This window comes from Copadichromis virginalis, linkage group LG10, assembly GCF_057382275.1.
Source record: "Copadichromis virginalis isolate Kocher_CV1m ecotype Utaka linkage group LG10, C_Virginalis_male_GT1.1, whole genome shotgun sequence".
Taxonomy (NCBI): domain Eukaryota; kingdom Metazoa; phylum Chordata; class Actinopteri; order Cichliformes; family Cichlidae; genus Copadichromis; species Copadichromis virginalis.
The window spans coordinates 10,451,631-10,471,065 of NC_140627.1; the positions used below are offsets into that span (position 1 = coordinate 10,451,631).

The 19,435-nt window shown below is 36.2% G+C and overlaps 1 protein-coding gene across 1 annotated transcript; it reads left to right on the forward strand.

Moving 5' to 3' along the window:
- The first annotated feature begins 1,068 nt into the window (after positions 1–1,068).
- Positions 1,069–3,502, forward strand: LOC146699847 (uncharacterized). Its single transcript, XM_085469767.1, has 3 exons — positions 1,069–1,083; positions 1,500–1,817; positions 2,086–3,502. Exons 2-3 carry the CDS (start codon positions 1,555–1,557, stop codon positions 3,212–3,214), a joined length of 1,392 nt encoding a protein of 463 aa, XP_085325893.1. The 5' UTR covers positions 1,069–1,083; positions 1,500–1,554; the 3' UTR covers positions 3,215–3,502.
- Positions 3,503–19,435: the final 15,933 nt, after the last annotated feature.

Sequence of the window (19,435 nt, forward strand, 5' to 3'; positions counted from 1 at the left end):
GTTCTCATTGGCTCTATTTTGATAATAACCTTCATTGCTAAGCAGCAATAAAGAAATTAGATTTAAGCAAATTAAGTGCATGCTGCAGGTGAAATTTTTTTTTCATGTGTCTTGAAATATTTCTCCTCCTTGTTGCAATCATTGGCAGACTCCCAGGAAAACGTAATTTGTTATAATACTAGTTACATTATTTTCATGTTATTCTGTAAAATAGCTGAAATAAACTGCCTCATAATCACCATTTAACAATATAAACCTGAGGCTGCAACCCCCCACACCACCATAAATCCATAATGAGGACACACTAAGATGTTTCTCTTAGTAGAATACAAAGCTGACCACAAAGCAAAGATGAAAACCAGCACAAAAAGTGATTCTGCTTTAGAAAATGTCTGGCTGCTGGGGTTGACATTTGTTCAGCTTTCAGTCTGGGTTCTTGGCTAGCTTAGCATTAGCATAGTGGTGTGTGCCGATGTTTGCAAAGAACCAAAGTTGTGTTAGCAACAGTTAATCGAGCTGTTTCTTTCCTGGATGCAGTTCTCCCCTTTACCATTGTGCCCTTATCCTTTTTTGTAATAGAGGCATTCTTACTATTCGGTGCCATTTGAGTCCTAATGACATAATATGGTATATTTAGTGTAAAACTTGTCTAATGCTTATTTCTAAACCATTTTCTTGTATGTTTAACCCCCCTCTACCATAGAACACATTGATATATACACAGGATAAATACATTAAAAGTAAATTACTTTTATTTTAGCACAAGTCACTAAAGTACTATGTCCCCAGTCATGCTTGCTCGACTTCAGGTACAAATATAACTTAAAAAAAAAAAAAGAAATCTAGATTTTTCATCATTTCTGGATTGTCTTATTTCTAATGTTCCTCATCAAATGTTCTTTTTTATTATTAATGCATGTTTAATACTTAAAATCTTTAAAAAATGTTGTGTCCCTGAATCAACTGTCACCCCTGTTACTCTGATAAGAATTCCATAGAACACATCACCTGATTATTCTTTTAGTCACATGACACTCCCGGATGTAACATATTTTGGAGGGAAATCTTTCAAGAAGAAGACGAGTAAGTACCACTCTTTAATCAACCCTTTTTTCAATGTTTTAGCAAGATTTTGTAATGTGGCAAAGCATAACACGTCCAACCTGTTACGCTTATTAATAGTGGAAACAATTTTTTTTTGGTAATTTTTATAATATGGCTAATAAACATGTTAAAAATGGTTCTTAGTGGTCACCATGTACTAGCTTGTTGTTCATCATACTAGTAGTAATGGCTAAGTTTAGCATAAAATCTCCCCCCTGATACCGTCACCCCTGTTATTGCTATGCACTGTAACAGGGGGGACACATGGTAACAGAGGGGACGTAAGATGATAGAAGTTTAGTGTTTAGGGTTATTTATACAAGTGTGTATTGGTAATTATTATTAACCTGTATATATATACTTTTAGAAGATTTTGAATAGTATACATTTTTCAGGGAATGGCACCAATGTCTGCTGCGGAGAAGCAGCGGCGCTACCGAGCACGTCGTGATGCTGACCCTGAGAGAAGACAGATATATCTCAATAAAGAGAAAGAGAAGTGGAGAAAGGACAGAGAGGAAGGGGGAAAAAAAGAAAGTGGCAGATCTCAGTGAACGACAGAAGAGAGCACAGAGAAAGCAGTGGCGAGAAAGGAAAAGAAAGCAGAGGGCTAGTGCCAAAGGCAGGACAGAATTTGAGGCTATGAATACTCCTCCCCTAAGTCCAGAATATTCCCTAGAGCCAGAAAATGCCCCGCAACCAGGACCCTCAAGGTTAGAAGAAGAGTTGACAGTTCAATGCTTTGCTGATTAGGTAGATTTTGTATTTGAATGATAAAACGTGATTTTGCCCTAAAAAGAGAGAGAGAGAGAGAGAGAGAGTGAGTGTGTGTGTGTGTGTGTGTGTGTGTGTGTGTGTGTGTGAGTCTACCTGCCTAATACATTATAAACATATAATATCCAACGTCTATCTTATACTGTATCTAAACATTTATCTAAACATATATATATAATAATTGTGACAATATTTCCTGTGTTGTAGGCAATACATTGTTGGACGAAGGAATATTAGACAGGGAAGAAGGAGACTCAAGAATGAAATTAAAGAGCTAAAGGCCTTGTTGGAAAAGGAAAAGAGAAAAAAAGAAAAATACAAGAAGAGGTGCCAGCGTTTGGGTGGGGAAAAAAAATCCCCACGTTCTAAAGTGGATGCACTGCTGCGTCATGAAACAGTTAGCAACACAATTAGGAAAAGACTATTACTGCAGGAATCAATCATTGAGGAAATCAGGAATAAATACAAAAACACCAAAAAGGAACGAGAGAGGCAAATTATTGCAAAAACGACAATAGGAAAAATTATAAAGAAATACAGGCTACAGAGGGCTGCACAGACAGCTCTAGGCTTTTCAAAAAAGCGTGGTCAAAGACAAGATGGAGGGCTCATAACCTTTGAAAGAAAGGAAAGCAATAGATTACCAGTTGATTGCAAGCAGAAAATAAAGGCCTTCTTCTTAAGAGATGACGTCAGTCGGATGACAACAGGACGAAAGCAAACTGTAACTCAAAAGAAAATAAAAAAACAGAAACGTTTGCTAACTGATTCACTGAAGAATCTGCACCATAAGTTTCTTTCAGAAACTGAGCATCAGGTCTCATATTCTTGTTTCTGCACCTTAAGACCATTTTGGGTTGTGGTGCCCACAGAAGCTGATCGTGAAACCTGTCAGTGCAGGACACATGAGAACTTACAGTTCATGGCCAATGCCCTGTATGTCCAAGGTCTGTCAGCAACAAAACACATTGAAGAGATGGTAGATGCAACAATGTGTGATGCTAAATCCAAAGTCTGTGCATACGGTGAGTGCAAAGACTGTGTCAGTACAACACACACACTCTTGAGACCTCCTAACAACACAGAGATAGCCTTTACCAAGTGGTCTCTAGAAGAGAATGAAAAATTAAATGATGGAGAGGTATCTGGTAAAAAGTCAACAATTACAGTGAAGACAACTGTCATGACAACAGAGGATGCACTTGCAGGGGAATTTCATGACGGACTACTCAGATTTAGGCGGCACGTCTTTAATATCCGATGGCAGTATAGGGCCTACAGACAACTGAGAGAAAATCTGAGAAACGATGAATGTCTGCTACATGTAGATTTTTGAAGTTTCTTTAAGGTGGTATTTTTTGTCACTGATGTTATGTCCACCCTGTTACCTCCTGTCCACCCTGTTTCTCCTCTGTCCACCCTGTTACCTGTGTGTTTCTTTTGTTAATTAAATCAAATCAACAAACATAATGCATGTCTCTTTGGTTATTGGGAGGGAATGAATCAGCAAAATTAAGTTACTTAAAAATGGAGCCAATTTTTTTTAATATTCCCTTTGAATCTAAAAACAATCTTTTGAAATTACACTGTGTCTTAAAACTGAACCTGTCTTCTTTCAATATAATGCTTGTTTAAAATACTTCCTTGAAATTTCCTTGCAGATTTTAAAAAGGGACATTGTAGCTTTTAGAAAATGTAAATATTACTATAACTGTGCATTCAAAACAGTTATTAATAGAAAATTGAATGTCCTGTAACAGGGTGGACATTTGGCACGTCATGGTAAAGACTTTGATTTTAAAAAATATTATAATATAATATCCTTAGCTGGACCAATACATTTTTCTTATAGGTTGAAAATCCCTCTTTTAGATGAAATGTTAAAATAATTCAAAATTTTGTATTTTTTGATGAAGAGTGATCACACTGAAATGGCACCGAATAGTAGGAATGACCCAATAAATGTCCATGTCCATGATGTAGACTGCATCACCATTTTCAGCTGATTTCAGTGGGAGTGCAGATCTCAGTTCTCCTGTTAATCCTACTCCTTAATGTTTACTTGCCAAGGTATTCAACCACTGTCTACTGTTTTTTTTTCTCAGAATTTCTTTCAACATGATTGAAAAGAATCACAAACACAGATTCTAGAATTCTTCTTACCTTGGAAATTAAACTGACATGAGTAGTATAAGTGTGAGTTGTGAGGAGCAAGGGTAGGACATGCTGGTTAACATGCTGGCTTTAGTAGATATTTCTGAAACACAATGCATAAATGTGTCTGATATAATGCCATTAATCTTGCATACATATAGAGGAGCCTGAAGCACAGTACTGTTCAATTTGGCCTTATTCAAGGATTTATGAAATCTGCCCTCTGATCAATTGATGTATGGACAATGGAGAAAGTCAGAATTTTTTTTTTTTTTTTTGGGGGGGGGGTATGTGATTACTAGCAATGCTACCTCTTCCTGGCCAGTACAAAAACTACATTTCGGCTCTTGGGATACAACATGTCCCATAATGAGCCAAGCCACATGTTTGGAATGATTTTAAAACTGCTGCTTCTTTGCATTCCAGAAACAATTTTATTTATTTACTTACGACTAATATATATATATATATATATATATATATATATATATATATATATATATATCTCCTTTAACATCAGTATCTTAGTTCAGTTGAAACATCCTGTGCTAATATATAGCAATGCAAGACAAAAATAATCAGCCACTTCACAATATTTAGCTAGACCCTAATGTTGAATCATAGTTTAAGGTCAGTACGTGTAGTATAAAGCCACTAGATGGCCATTTTGTGAACAGTTTTGCTTTTATGTAAAAATAGCATTTTTTTTTCATAACACCTACATATTTAAATGAAATAAACCAAATAGTTTACCAAAAATTAAATACAGAAAAACAAACAAAAAACAGTTTGTTCAACAAAGGTGTTGATAAAATGTGTTGCAGACAACCTCGAAATAGCGTGCATTTTATCCCACATACGCGAACCAGTAAACACGTATCTATGAGCAGGTTTTATTATTGTTGTGCGACTGTACCTCGGCATTTCTAATTTACTGATGTGCACTAAAATGCTGATGCTGGTTTGACTCTGATACAGACAAGAGACAGAAGAATAACCCTTAATGAGGGGCAACAAAGCATGAATTTCTTTCACGGCAGAACAAGTGTTGAAATCAGTTTGTTGAAAACTTGCAAAGTGTTGTCTGGAGAGGAATAAAACAGCACTCAGTGGGATAGGAAGACACACATGACTAGAAATGATGGGAACAGCTTAACCAGTTCACCTTTTATGTCATTTTCCCTTTCTGGTACACACTTGAGTTAACAGAGAATACAGTACCACTGTGCTGGGTTCTCATTCCAAGCACCATAAGCTGCACCAAGACTCTAGGTTTGCTCAAATATCCCTGCTCTCTAATGCTCTGGGTTCTTTCTCTTTCGGCTGTCTTGCATACAATTGTCTGGCATGAGCTTGTGTGCTAAGCACGACTGCCCACAATCAGCTCTAAACAAATGCTCATAGAAAGTCTGTGGGGGATTTGGCATGGTGAAAAGAAATATTTTAACAGTGTATATTAAATGTTGTGTTAAAACAATGGGAAGATTTCAAAAATCAAAAGTGTCTGATAGCATTTCTTGGAAGTGTCAGTACAGAAGTGTTTATTCACAGCGGAAGAAGAAGGACATTTGCTGATTTGCCAAGGAGATAATTAAATGCTAAAATTAGAAACGTGACATGTTCTTATCTTATCTTACGTAGGATTGAATTATGGCTTTCTGTTCTTCAAGTACAGGAAAAAAAATAGATCTCTGTAAGGGTACTGACTGATTATTACCAAAATAACTGCAAACAACATTATAATCAAGATATGTTGTTAATATAAATGCAGGACAGCACAAGCACATAAGCACAGAAATAGTTGATGAGGAGATAATTTTACTGAATGCTTATGGGCATCCCCTGATTTCCATTCTAAGAGTAGAGCCCCCATAGAAGTTCAAAAAATTGTAAACATTTAAAATCAATGACTCCAATTAAGTGATACTAAAAGGGTGAAAAGCACTTGTTTTATCTTAAAAGACCTTAAGCGTTTTACAAGCTCATATCATATTTTACTCACTGCAAAATCTTAATCAGAAACGCATGGCAATTTATAGAGACATAAAAAGTGAAATACTTAGGTAGCATGACATGGAATGATTAAAGGGGTGGAGATCAAAGCAGCAGCTACTGCATATAATATGAGTTGTTTTGTTTTTTCATGTATTATTCCAAAAATGTACAAGACTAGCGGATAAAAGATAAGTGCATTATTTAGGAATGAGTTATATTTAAAAACTCTCCTACTAACTGCTTAGAAAGATGATAGGATCGATGCGTTCTGCAAGAATCACTGACAACATATATTTTCACTTAAGTGTCACTAATAATTGACAACAACAAGGTCATGTGAAGAGGAACAACAACTGTCTTGAAAGTTTGTGTCTCAACAGATGTGGTCTGCGGACATAAGACTGCCAATGGATGAAAACTCACATGACATTCTACTCAAGTTATGTAGTTATTGTCGGTAATACAAATGATAGCAATATACATAAGGTAGCAGTGTCACTGCTGAACATTTTATAGTAGCCGTTTCTTTTTTCTTTTCTTTTATGATCCATCATTTTGAAATCCATGAGCCGAAGATAACTTTGATTGAGTTAAATAAATACAAGCAAACGAGTCTGTCTGCCTGCTTACCTGTTCTCGTGATTGAGTGCCTGGAGGAAATCACTTCAAATTTAGCGCAAATGTTAATGTAGACACAAGGAACCAATTAGATTTTAGCGGTCAGTAGTCAAAGGTCATGGTGACAGTGACCTCACATCCAGGGAATTCTTTCCAAGTCTGGCACATGTCCCTTTGGATTAAATGTTGAAATGATTGGATTTGTGACTTAAAGGTCAAAGTCATGTTACCTCATGCCCGTTCCACTCGTGTGCATACGAAGACATTCAGAAAATTTCATTGATTCTGATACAAGCATTCCCTCGTACACAAGGAAAAACTTGTAAATTAGATTATGGTGACAATTTTCTAATTAGATTATTCATTAGAATCTGGTGGTTGAATGAGAAATGCTTTTCGTCATAAGTCAAGAATTCATTTGCTAATTAAGACTCAAAATATAGTAGGATAAGATGTTGAAGTCTTGCAGTTACTCAATGCCATGATTTAGGAACAAGAAGGAGAATTGTTACAAAGTATTACATTTAGCTAGATACTTAATTGGAGACAATGATCCTTGGTGCCAACCTTTTAAACTCCTTATATCATATTTGTATATAGCCATGCTAATATAAGGAATTGTGCTGATTTGCCCCTATAACCAGGATATTAATGAGTACAGCCAGATCTCCTCCTCTTCCGCAGCACTGTGTACACAACCACTAAGTTATTTAAGCACTGTATATAAAAATGCCTGTGATGACTAAAGTCAATTCCCCCCTTTTTTCATTGTTAAAGATAAACAGTAACAAAGATAGATGAACAAGTATTGCTGTTACTAAATCCTATTATGTAAATGTTATTACCTGTGATGTGCATTCTCTGCAAAACCTTAAACTGAATTTATTGAATTTTTTCTGTTGCATGACATAAAATAGATATCATACTTAAATGTCATGATGTGACAACAGCTTATATATTAAAGCCACTTGATTTAAATCTGAATGCCCTCACTTCAATTACAACTTGATTTTTTTGATTTAATATCCATTGTTATGCTATACAGGGCAACACTGAAAAAAGGGTAGATATAAAAAAAAAAAAGCCAGAGACTTTAAACTCGAACACACAGTCTCATCAGAAAGCTGTTTTATAGCACTTGGGGTATTTTTAACTTGGTAACAAAGTTAACAAATTTCTAACCTTTACCAATTTTGATCTTTTATTTATTAAACAATTTTGTTTTTTATCATTTCATATTTTTTGCCTAAAATCTGATAAAAGTTTTACCATAACATTAAGAATTCTTGGGGAAACGGTGTATAATGCCCTGAGCCCTTATAGTACGGGTAAAAGCCAGTTTTGATAGTAGTAGCAGTAGTAGTAGCTGATAGAGTTAGAAGCATTTTGACACTGATAAACTAAAAATGGGAGTTTCTGTTATCTAGTTAATTATAAAGGGAAAGTCAGCCATGATGACATGTTGCCATCATATAAAACTTTAATACTCACACATGTGAAGACCGATGTATTTGTCATAAGAATTCATAAATGTTGTACTGCAACAATCGCATAGAGTGACAACTGTCTGGGGGACGGGAGAAAAATGGTGCCGTCTTTGTAAGGCAGAAATGTTTGCACTGCTGAAAGGAATCAGTTTATTGTACATTCAGCGCCAATGTTAATTCCTCATAATAATAGGGGTATTTGATGTCCTTTATCATCAGTACTTATGCCTGCATAAAGCAATTTGTTCAAGTTATTTGTTTACACTGTCATGCCACTTCTTTTTCTTGTTTAAGGCATCTTTCACATTCTTGATGAACACTGTGCAAACAGAACATCAAAAAATTACAGAGCAGCATTAACACTGACTAACACAGCATGGCGAAAAATGGGAGAAAGAATTGCCTCCCAGCACTTTCACAGCCCTAGGAGATTTAAATAATAAAAAGCACTGGGCCTCTGAACAAACAGGATAATTATGGCCTACAGTCTTGATGTCGCTCGTCTGGCACGACCAAGCGGAAAGAAACATGTTATTACCACTCAAAGGTTCTGCAAGGAGAATTAGGAGAAATAAATGTTTCATGTGGAAGGATAGCTCCACAGTGAATCCCTCTGACCAAATCAACAGCCGCAGTTTATTGCTTTCATTTATTTTATAGAGCAGCAATGACAAAAATGTACTGTGTGGAATGTACCTTATTACTTATATTATTTTTTATATTACTTTACTTTTTTTTAAATGTTGGATTTGCTCAGTCAAGTCTTCCTTTAGTTTAGATAAAATCATTCATTTACTTTGGTTAAACACATTGTTATGATCACAGAAACATTAATATTCTGTAATTGTTTGCTGCCTTAGATACTTCACCTTATTCAATCAAATTAACATCAGAGCTTCTGAAAAGGTGAGCTCATGGTGTGGTGTCACAAAACGCATCAAGCAGCGGAAATTAAGGAGTTTCACTCTTAGGTTGAGCTAATTAAAATCTTCGCCATAAAATAACTGTCAGGTTTTCACAGGGCACTCGGACCTTTCTGTCTGGTTTCAAGGTACAGCTCCAACATCTGTGTAGCTGCCAGCAGAATGTTTCAGTGGAACAGATGGTGTTGTAATGGAATGAGCTTGTCTCCATTAGCAGCTTTCCCTTTCTGTAACATAGTCATCCAAGGCAGCCATTGCTTTCAGATTGCTACACTTTTCAAAGCGTAACAATGTCAGCAAAACGCTATATGACCTTTATGTCTGAGGCTGCATGACTGTCATACAAAGGCAGTGTCTTCACATTGATCTATTCCTTCATTTTGCTCATATATTTTTTTTTCCACATAATATAATGAAATCGAGAGCACGATCTTATTTGCAATCCCTTATTATTTAGGTATGATAAAAGATGAAGATTAAAAAAATGCTACAACAGCCTGGTTACTTCCAGTTTAAACAGTTTTTATGTTTAGATTTAGCTGCAACTTGAGATGCACAATACTTGAGCAAATATTTCAGGCATTTAGATTTTTTGTAATGAGGTTTCATGACCACGTATGTATAACTACTGACAAGGCTGTGCACAGAGAAATTACATTTGGTCTCTATATTTTTCAATTTTAATGAGGAATGCTGCATGCTCTAATTCAAATGTCACATTCTTGCATCTTCTTTTCATATTTAGCTTGGGTAAGACTGAAAGACCTTTCAATCAAAAAAAAAAAAAAAAAGCCACCTTCCACCAGACTTCGTGTATTAATTATGAATATGCTTTCAGGGCAAGGCCATCCAGATGTCTTGTGGCAATTGGAAAACCTTTTTGCTTCTTATTTTTGAATTCAGGTTGTGGGATTCCTAAATGAACTCAGGAGGCCATTTCCACAGCCCAATTAGCATCTCAAGCAATTATAGTAGAGAAGAAGCCCATGGTAATTTTCAGTGCAGGGTATTTGAACCTTGGGTTAAAGCATACTGTGCAGTGGAATACTTGCAACAAGAGAGCAAATATGCAACCAAAAAACACAGAAATCTAATTTGTGCTGGAGAATAGCACTACAGAAAAATAATATTTATGCAAATGCCTTTTACAATATTGTACCCTGGGTGTCCTGTTAAAGGCAGCTATGGCAGATGCAGCAAATGGTATACAGTGTTGTGAAGAAACCTTTTATTTTCAGTCAATTTCATTGCTCATTGTGTATTAACAACTCAGTCATTTTCTTTGACATTGCTTTGGAAGCATAATGAGATTTAAAGTGCGCCGAGCCTTCACTCAAAACACAGACTACAAATAAGACTATATTAAATTGTGCGTGCTGTGTGTAATGCGCACTCACAATCAGGCAGCTGAAAAGGCAAAAGCAACCAACTTTCAGACGTTCAAATGCAACAATTAAATCTCACCATGTCACTATTTATGTTGCAACACCATGCTGAAAAATGTTGAAGCTAAAAATGGGACACAATGTAACAAGGTTACCCATATCTGCAATGGAACAATTATATAGTGATGATGATTGCAAGACTTAAAATCAGGGTCCCAGAAAGCTGATGGTTTCCTTATAGAAACATATATAATGGATTACAGTAATAGTTATAATGTTCTTCCTGGCTTCTCTGACGACAATCAAAAAACTAAATTAATGTTGCTTCTTTATAATTAGATATCAAGCAGGACACAAATAGTATATAGCAAAGAAAACAAAATTGATATAGAACAAGCAAAACATGATAGAAACACAGATTTAAAAAAATAATAATAACACTGATGGGTATATATGAGCCCCAGCTCTTACCTTTAACAGAGTAGATAACACTTGATAAATGACCTAGCTGTTGCTACAACAACACTGTGTTTTCTTAACTGGCTTCTGAGTCCTTGTTAAAATGCTGGTACAGCACCTTAGGTGAGTCCTGAGCTTGAAGTCATTTGCCATCTAAAATCAGCAGTCGCCGAAACTACAAATTTCATCTGCACAACATTGCCTCAAGGTTGAAGTCAAACTCTTGAGAGCCATGGAGAGGAACATTAAGATATTTAACTCTTTTTAATATTTGCTGCAGCGTCACTGGCTCAAACCAATGTGCCTTATTCAATGTCAATTAAAAAAAAATCTCTGAATGGGCTTACATAAAGGACCCAGCTCCACTTTACACAAAGACTTATCTGAAGAGATCAATTCACCTGTGACATTTTCTTAAACACTATACTGCGTCTGCTGGTGTTCTATCTATCAACACTAGTGAGTCATAAACACTACTAAAGAATATTGCTGCTTGGTTTCTTATGGCCAAAGGGCTTATGTGATGCCCTCCTCTTTTGTATTGGATGCTGTCCTGGCCGACCTCAGCAGAAACCTGGCTACCATGGAAGAGTAGTTGGTCTTGTTTACTTGGGCTTTACACGCTTTAAAAGCTGGCACATGTGCTCTCTCCGCATCACCTTTTTTGCTTTTGCCCCTTCAACACCTCCACAGCACACACAGAATGCATATCCACTCCTGCCATCTTTTAGTACTTCTGTTCTCCACGTCGCAGTCTTTGCTTCTGTGAGTTTTAGTTTTAATAAATTGCATTTGCTTTCAGTTAACCTTTACATGGGCTCCCTTCATCTATCACAATGTTGAAGCCAGATTATGAAAGAGTCAAAACAGATATAAGAAACAACGGGAAACAAGAATAATCATTGCCTTTTTTGCAATCTGAGGTAAAATAGCAGATTGTCAGATACTGAAAATCAAGACAAATACACAGTATTTTTCTGCTTTATTATAGTCCAACACTCTGGAGGAAATGTCGATCTTGCTTGAAATCCATAAATACAGCACAGTTTGAAATGCACATGGTTGAAGCATTCTTCCAAGAATTCTTAAGAGAGAGACTAATCCTTAACAGAAATGTTTGCACAATTAAATATTTGGCTCACATAATCATCTTTCCTTTGCCACTCTGCACTCACTGGATTCTCTCAAGGGTACGACTTACAAAAAAAAGTGTATGTGCAGCTTTTAGATGACTAAAAATGCAGATTCTGGGTCTAAGTAATAGAAACAATAATCTGAAAGTCCTGTTATATATCATATTTCTCAACTCACTATAATATTGGGTGTTTTGCTATAAAATGTGTGTGTGGTTTTAGATGTATTTCATCAGGCAAAAACATTTAATTTAAAGCTGAGTGCTGAAATGATGAATGTATGATGAGTTACATGGAGAATGCAGATGGCATACTCTCCCCCATCTCTGTCCATCCCACACCATGTTGCTCTCACACTACATTTCCTGCCACCGTCCCTCAAAAAAAGGGTGTACTTTTCAGAGAAGGAGGCTTTTAATTGCATTTTCATGTAGGTGTTTTCTGAGGGTGTCGTTCCCCAGGCAGAAGGAAGAGTGCTCTGAGACGAGCTTTACATGCTCACCAGTGCAGTCAAGCCCCACTAGGGGAAGTGCGTCAGAGTGGAGAGGTGCTGGAAGTGCAGACAGCCCTGTAGGGACACTTGAAAAAGCCATAACAGCCAGAGTATAAATAAATGCATGGGAAGAGCATTTTTCCTCATGGATGAAAAGCCTTTAACCTTTTGGTCTACATAAGAGCAAAAATCATTCTGTGACATTTAACTTGCATATTTGTCCTTTTTTTCTGGATAGATAATTTCTGGCTTTATAGGTAAATCGACAGAGCTTTATTGGACTCCAGCAGTCTATTAAAAATTCTGTTTCAGTGCTACTGAATTTGAATTTGGAAATTCCAAGGGAACACTTGTGAATTTCAAGGTGCAATCCCTTCGCCCTTGGACAATTTATTCAGCATTACTTAACGGTCATCTCTGTTTCCTCCTGTGTAGCCAAAAAAAAAAAAAAAAGATAGAAAGGAGTTTGTTTTAGCCCCAGTCTAGGATGCCACACTGATGCATAATTGATTTGGAAAAGGACAGAAAAGGAAACGGTGACATAACCAGAACAGTGTTCTAATCTAGGGTATGCTTACTGGTTTGAACAGATTTCGCAAAGAAAAAGACTGATAAGAAGTCAGAAGTTTGCACAAAAATTGGAAATATTTTAATCACCTATAGTTTTGTGGCCATCAACTCTGTATGCATTTAAACTAATCATTTGACTACACTTGTTTTTCCTCGTTATTAAAGTCATTTGAAAAGAGATTGAATTCTGTGGTTTTTGACATTTAGTAGTCAATCTGTTCTTTTGCAAGCATTTGATTCACAAATTCCACCTTCAAAATAATAAAGCAGCAAGAAACAAAGGATGGCTGATCAATAGAGTCAGGCAACAGTTATACTAGACAGCCAACCACTGCCAAGACATGTTCACATATCCAGGTTTCACTGGATAAATAATGGTTAAAAAATCCACCCAGTTTCCCATCCATTGAAGTAGAAGAACAGCTCCAGGCTGTACATCAATGTGACATCACAGATCACAGACATATATCTCTGAGGGCTCATTTATAAAGCTTGTATACACTGAAGATACACCCTAAAAACTGTGCACAGCAGCTTCCCATCTCAGAGGCACAGATTAAGAGAATAGGAATGTGGTCATGTGTCAGTGCAGAGGGAATAGCTCTTAAATATTGAATACAAAGGAAGAGACGATGTGTAAAAAATGATGTAAACTTGTTCTTGCTGAAGTGTACCATGAGCTCTCGCAAATGACTAACTCAGATGCCGTATAAGGCAAAATTACTAATTAGCAGACTTAACGAGCTTGATGAATATGAGTTTACACAATTTTACATTACACTTTAGGTTCTCTTCACCAGAATTTTAAAAAACTAAGAATAATTAAAACAAACGTCTTAAGAGGAATGAAAATGAGGTAATTATGGCTTAACTATTTTATCATAAATATACAGTTCTCTGAATCATACGCTGTTTACTGTATAAATAACAGATGCCAGTGATTAGTTTGTAGACTCAAAATTTCTCTTACTGGCACAGATCTGTGTTTCTGTTAAACAGAAAGTTATCTACACCCTTATAAACCTTATAACCAACTTTATTGCACACTTTAAGGTAAATGGGATTTTAATTTACAAACGGACACAATTTAATACAAAAAAACAAAACAAAACAAAATAAAATATACAAACATACACGGTAGACTGGAGAGGTAAGGTAATAAATCATGTGATACTTTTTCTCATTGTTTTAATAAACAATCTTACATTTGCAGGCGTTTTTGTTTTGCTTTAAATTAAAAGATATTCAGCTCTGACCAATTTAGCAGCGTTCAAATAACGGTTCTAACAGGTTTAAGTGACAGGGACGACTCACTCAATATTTAACACATAAATGGTGAAATTAACCACTACCTCAAGAAAGACCATGCGCTAACCCATGGTCCACATTGCATATTGTACAAAACACTTTTTTTAATCTGAAAAAAATATTAATATCCTTTTAAACCTTAGTGAAATAGAACTGTTGACTCAAAATACGGACTTTGCAGGCTGATTTAGTGAAATTATACAGAGCAGAAACATGACATTAGGATAAATATATGAAGGGCATTACAAGATGGGCACAGAACTAGAAATTGCTCAGAGATAAATGCACATTTTTATGTGAGGAAAGAAAAATGTTTGTTATGAAAATGTTGCAGAATGCGACTAAATAGTCACAAAGGAGATAGAGAATGAAATTTAAAAAGAAAGATTTCAATAATTCAGTGACCCATCTGTCCTGGTTTCATCAAAGTGAACCTGGTGGATTGTAAGTTACAATATTTACAAGGTTCTAAATTTTGACCTTGACATATTATGTCCCCATCAGGCACATACACTTATGTGTCTGATGGGGACATAATATGTATTCAGGCACAAACACATAAGTGTATGTGCCTGAACACTGGACAGTGCCAATAAATAAATAAATACAAATCTGCTTTGATTGAGGTCACAAGAGGAGTATATGAGTTTGGAAGCTTAGGATACATTTACTTTTGTCATGTTGTCGTATTTTTTAAGTTTATGTTCTATGTGATATAAATTATAGATTCTATAATATATATATTCTATGTGGTATATATGAGAGTTCTTATTTCATTTCCAATCATCAATCTCATGAATGACTCAGCTCAGCTGATTAAAAGTTGTGTAGTATATATGAGACTTGCTCCAACTTTAAGCACCAATATCATGAATGACTCAGCTCAATTTTGCTGAAAGTACAGATAGATCAATGTCCTGTGGTTGTACTATAGCCTACACTATCCCGATCAAAGTGTGTTGACAAGTTTGCTAACATAAAACGAGTGTTCGGGGCAAACACAATTATTTTCTATCTACCTTTGGGAATAACTTCAACTCTGGCTGGCTGCTCTCCAAAACATGTGGCTGAACAGCCACATTCACAGGAATTAATCGCGAATCAAATGAACCGTCCCTGAGTGTATTCACTGCAGTTGGACAGCTTACGAGAATTAAAGAATATTCTCCCCACTCTAATTCCACTCACTGGTGTTTCAAAAAAACAAAAACAAAAAGTCTGCATCACCAGTCAGTCAATGCACAAAGCAAATGAAGTGCATTCAGCAGACTGGTGTTCAGTTTCTTTAGACCTTTATTGTTAACATGCACACTAGTAAGAAATAAGTTATAAGATATACTGTACAAGGTTAGAGTTTGTATTAGCAGTGTATCTGTACACTCGGTGACTTGTAAGAAATGTAAGAATCTTTGTCCTTACAGCAGAGGTCTTACATTTTCAGTAATTCACCATGGATTTTCTGGAGGCGTACTCAGAGAAAAGGGAGTTTAAAAACCAATGCCATGTTCTATTTAACAATATGAGTGAGCTGGTCACTTATTTTTGAGTGTTGGTCTCCTTTTTTTACTCTCTGTATCTTCCTTCTGTTCTCCTGGGGTTTCTGTATTGACAACCTCAATAAAACTCCCGGGCAATTTATTGTATTGTTTTGATCTTTCACTTGCTATGAATTACCCATGTATGTTGCAGAAAATGTCACAGGAGTGTGCGCTGTATGAAATAACAAAGCAGTTCACAGTGTGCAGTCTTAGCTGTTCTTTCCTCTTGTTGCCTGGCTCTCATGTCTGCATCTCTCTTTGATGTCTGCATTGAAAGACACCAGGGCTTGAATTTGTTCTGTTTTTGTGCGTGGAAAGATTGGGGAGGGTTTCACAGAATGCTCCTGAATGGTTACTCGACTCTTCCTGTCGGAAAGAACAACAGTTGCTACATGTCAAACACAAATGGTAATAAATTTTTGTCTTATTGCAGGATATTGTAAACAAGTCACAGCACAACAGTAATACTGAGATTTTTCCAGTGTTTCTGCATCTCTACCCCCCCCCCCCCCCCCAATAAATGCCTAATGTTCAGGAAGAAAACTAAACAAATATTCTTTCCAGAGCCTGTGTAGCCAGGAGGCAAATTTGTGTAAAACAACCCTTAGATGCAATGCCATGCTGTATGAGATAATACATTATTATAACTCAGATTCATATTCCTCACCTGGTCTTTTCTGATGTTTTGTCTGCTTTACCTGCAGGCGCTATCATTCTTTCAAACTCTTTCAAATTTTATCTGATTCTGTTTTAACAGCAGCCAAGAACAACACCATACTTGGTATGAAGTAAAACATTAAAATTGAACATAAACATTACTTATTAAACAATGCTAATAGTCTGCTGCACAGATACAAGGACACAATAGGCTGTTTATACGTAGTGCCAAAGTAAGCTATTTGGCTGATAAATAGCTTGTCTTTACAGGTAGGTGGGCGATGGGTTCCATTAGCAATTACAAAAACAGGTAAAACATTACAACTTAGTCCATAAACTTTCTTATTATTCGGTTTCAGTCTACTAATAAATGTGATATTTCCACTCAAGGATATTCATAAAATGCAGGAAAAAAAAATCCCCAACAGAAATAGCCAGAGGCATGTAACGGAAATGTTCTTGTTTAGACAATGTTCAGTAATGTTGCTTTAAAACATTAATGTTTCAAAACAAATAGAAAAATCCCCTTTAAAGGTTGAGAACAAATACAGCCTTCAGTAATTCATAATTTTTTTGTCTTTGCTTGAAGTGCACATTTGTGTGCGTGCCTGGGATAAAACAGGTGATTTATCAAAAAATATATAAAAATGTAACCTCATGGCTGTGGACAATGACTGCTTTTTTTCCTCATTATTTTTACTGATAAAATAACACTAACCTGGTTCTTTATTAAGTGCACCAGTTTAAGTCGTTCGTAATCCAACTATCTAATTACCCAATCACATGGGATCAACTCTGTGCATTCAGGCATGCAGACATGCTCAAGATGACCTGCTGAAGTTCAAACCAAGTCTTGGCATGAGGAAGAATGAGTTCAGATAGAATGACCCGAAAAAGACAGCATGTAAGAAAGGACCACACAAGTTGCCAGTCCTTTCTTGTAAGAACAGAAAACTAAGACTACAATTCACACGAGCTCCCCAAATTGAACAATAGAAGGCTGGAAAAATGTTGCCTGGAATGATGGGTGATGATGTGCATTGCAATATTCAGATGGTAGGGTCAGAATGTGGCATAAAACATGAAAGCCTGGAGCCATCCTGCCTTGCATGGATATAGGCGATATTTTCTTTAAATTATTCTTCTGGGTTTTTTTCTCACCTGCAAATTTTGTTGAAGATGAGATAGGAAAACAGAGAGAAAGACGCAGCAAATGGCCATAGGTCAGAATAGACCCCGGGTCATTCTATTTGGCCTTGCAGCATGTGGTTGCCTGTTCAGCCACTGAGCTAATCCAGCACCATTTGCGCACTTTGGACTTTGGTACCAAGTGAGCATCAATTGAATGCTCCAATCATCTTAAACTGTTTTCTTTAAGATGGCAATGAGTTTACTGTACTCTAGTTTCCACAGCATTGTTGGTGACTGGTCATTGTTGTTGGTTACTTGAAAAAAATAATTAGCAACTAATTACTGATTACTTCTCCAAAAAGTAATCCTGTTATTTTACTGATTACTTTTTCAAAAGTAATTAGTTACTTAGTTGCTTAGTTACTTTTAAAAAAACATGATACACAACCTCAATAGGTAATAAAGTAATAGACCTTTAGCCCAATTCTATTTTTCTCCATTATTCATCATATAAAAGGCAATCAAATGAATGTGTCTCTTTCTAAAACTTGTTTTCTTAGTTTTAATCTTTTAACTGTATGCACATTGCATCAAGCAAAAATAAAATTATATGCAACTGTCTTTGACTTGAAGAAATGTGTTTAACATTTAAACCTATTTTCTGCATATTCCAGCATAAAAAATAAAATATTTTTTTCTGTTTACACTCACTCTTTCAAATAGATGCAAGTAAAACACAGCAGAAAATAAATAAAATCAGCAGCACCGAGTCTTGTTGTGCTTAAATCTATTTTCATCAGTTTAGCAGAAGTGGAGCAGGCGGAGGTTTGCCCGGTGCCACAGTGGTCAGGTCAGTGGGTGAATCCAGGGGTTTCTCTGTGAATTTCACATTACTTGCTCAGAAGTTTGGGGGGGGTTTGCTGTAGAAAGAAGTTTTCTTCCCTTGCAGAGTGTACAGCAGACGCTAATATTATCACTTTAATATTAATATTATCACTTTATTCACTTGTTAAAGTAATATCAGTGCTTTCACTCTAAACACTGCAGGATCATACTCTATCCCACACTCTATATATTATCCATTGTTGTCTGTTAGGTTACCACGAACGTTGCACGTGCTTACTGCCCATCTCTGGTCTACAATCAACAGAGTTTAACCCAATATAGCACCTTTTGGATGCGGTTGAGGTGTAGATTTACATCATGAATCTCCAACCAATAAATCTGCAGCAACTGGGGTGATGCTGCCGTGTCAACAAAGTCCAAAATCTTGGAGGAATGTTTCCTGCACTCTTTTGAATCTATGCCACAAAGAATTAAGACGGTCCTGAGACCAACATTAGGTTGAACCAGCTACTCGCAAGGTGTACCTAATATAATGGCTGGTAACTGTATAACTAACAGCTTAGAGAAACAGACCAAAATGCATAAAAATGAGGCATTTAAGTCAACATAAACTTAGTGTACTGAATTGACTCACACAGTCTTGACAGTCTTGAGAAATATTTTTGGCAAAGTGTCTCAGGCCTTTAAGAACACACACACCGTGAAGGCAAAATCCATTAATTCCAATAATTCTCGATTTTTAATGGAAGAGCCTCTGCCTTCACAAACGGAGGGCTAGATATTTTGTCTTTACTCAGAGCCTGAATTAGCTATAAAACTACATGTTTGAAAATTTCACTTTTTTTTCTTCTGAACTAAAG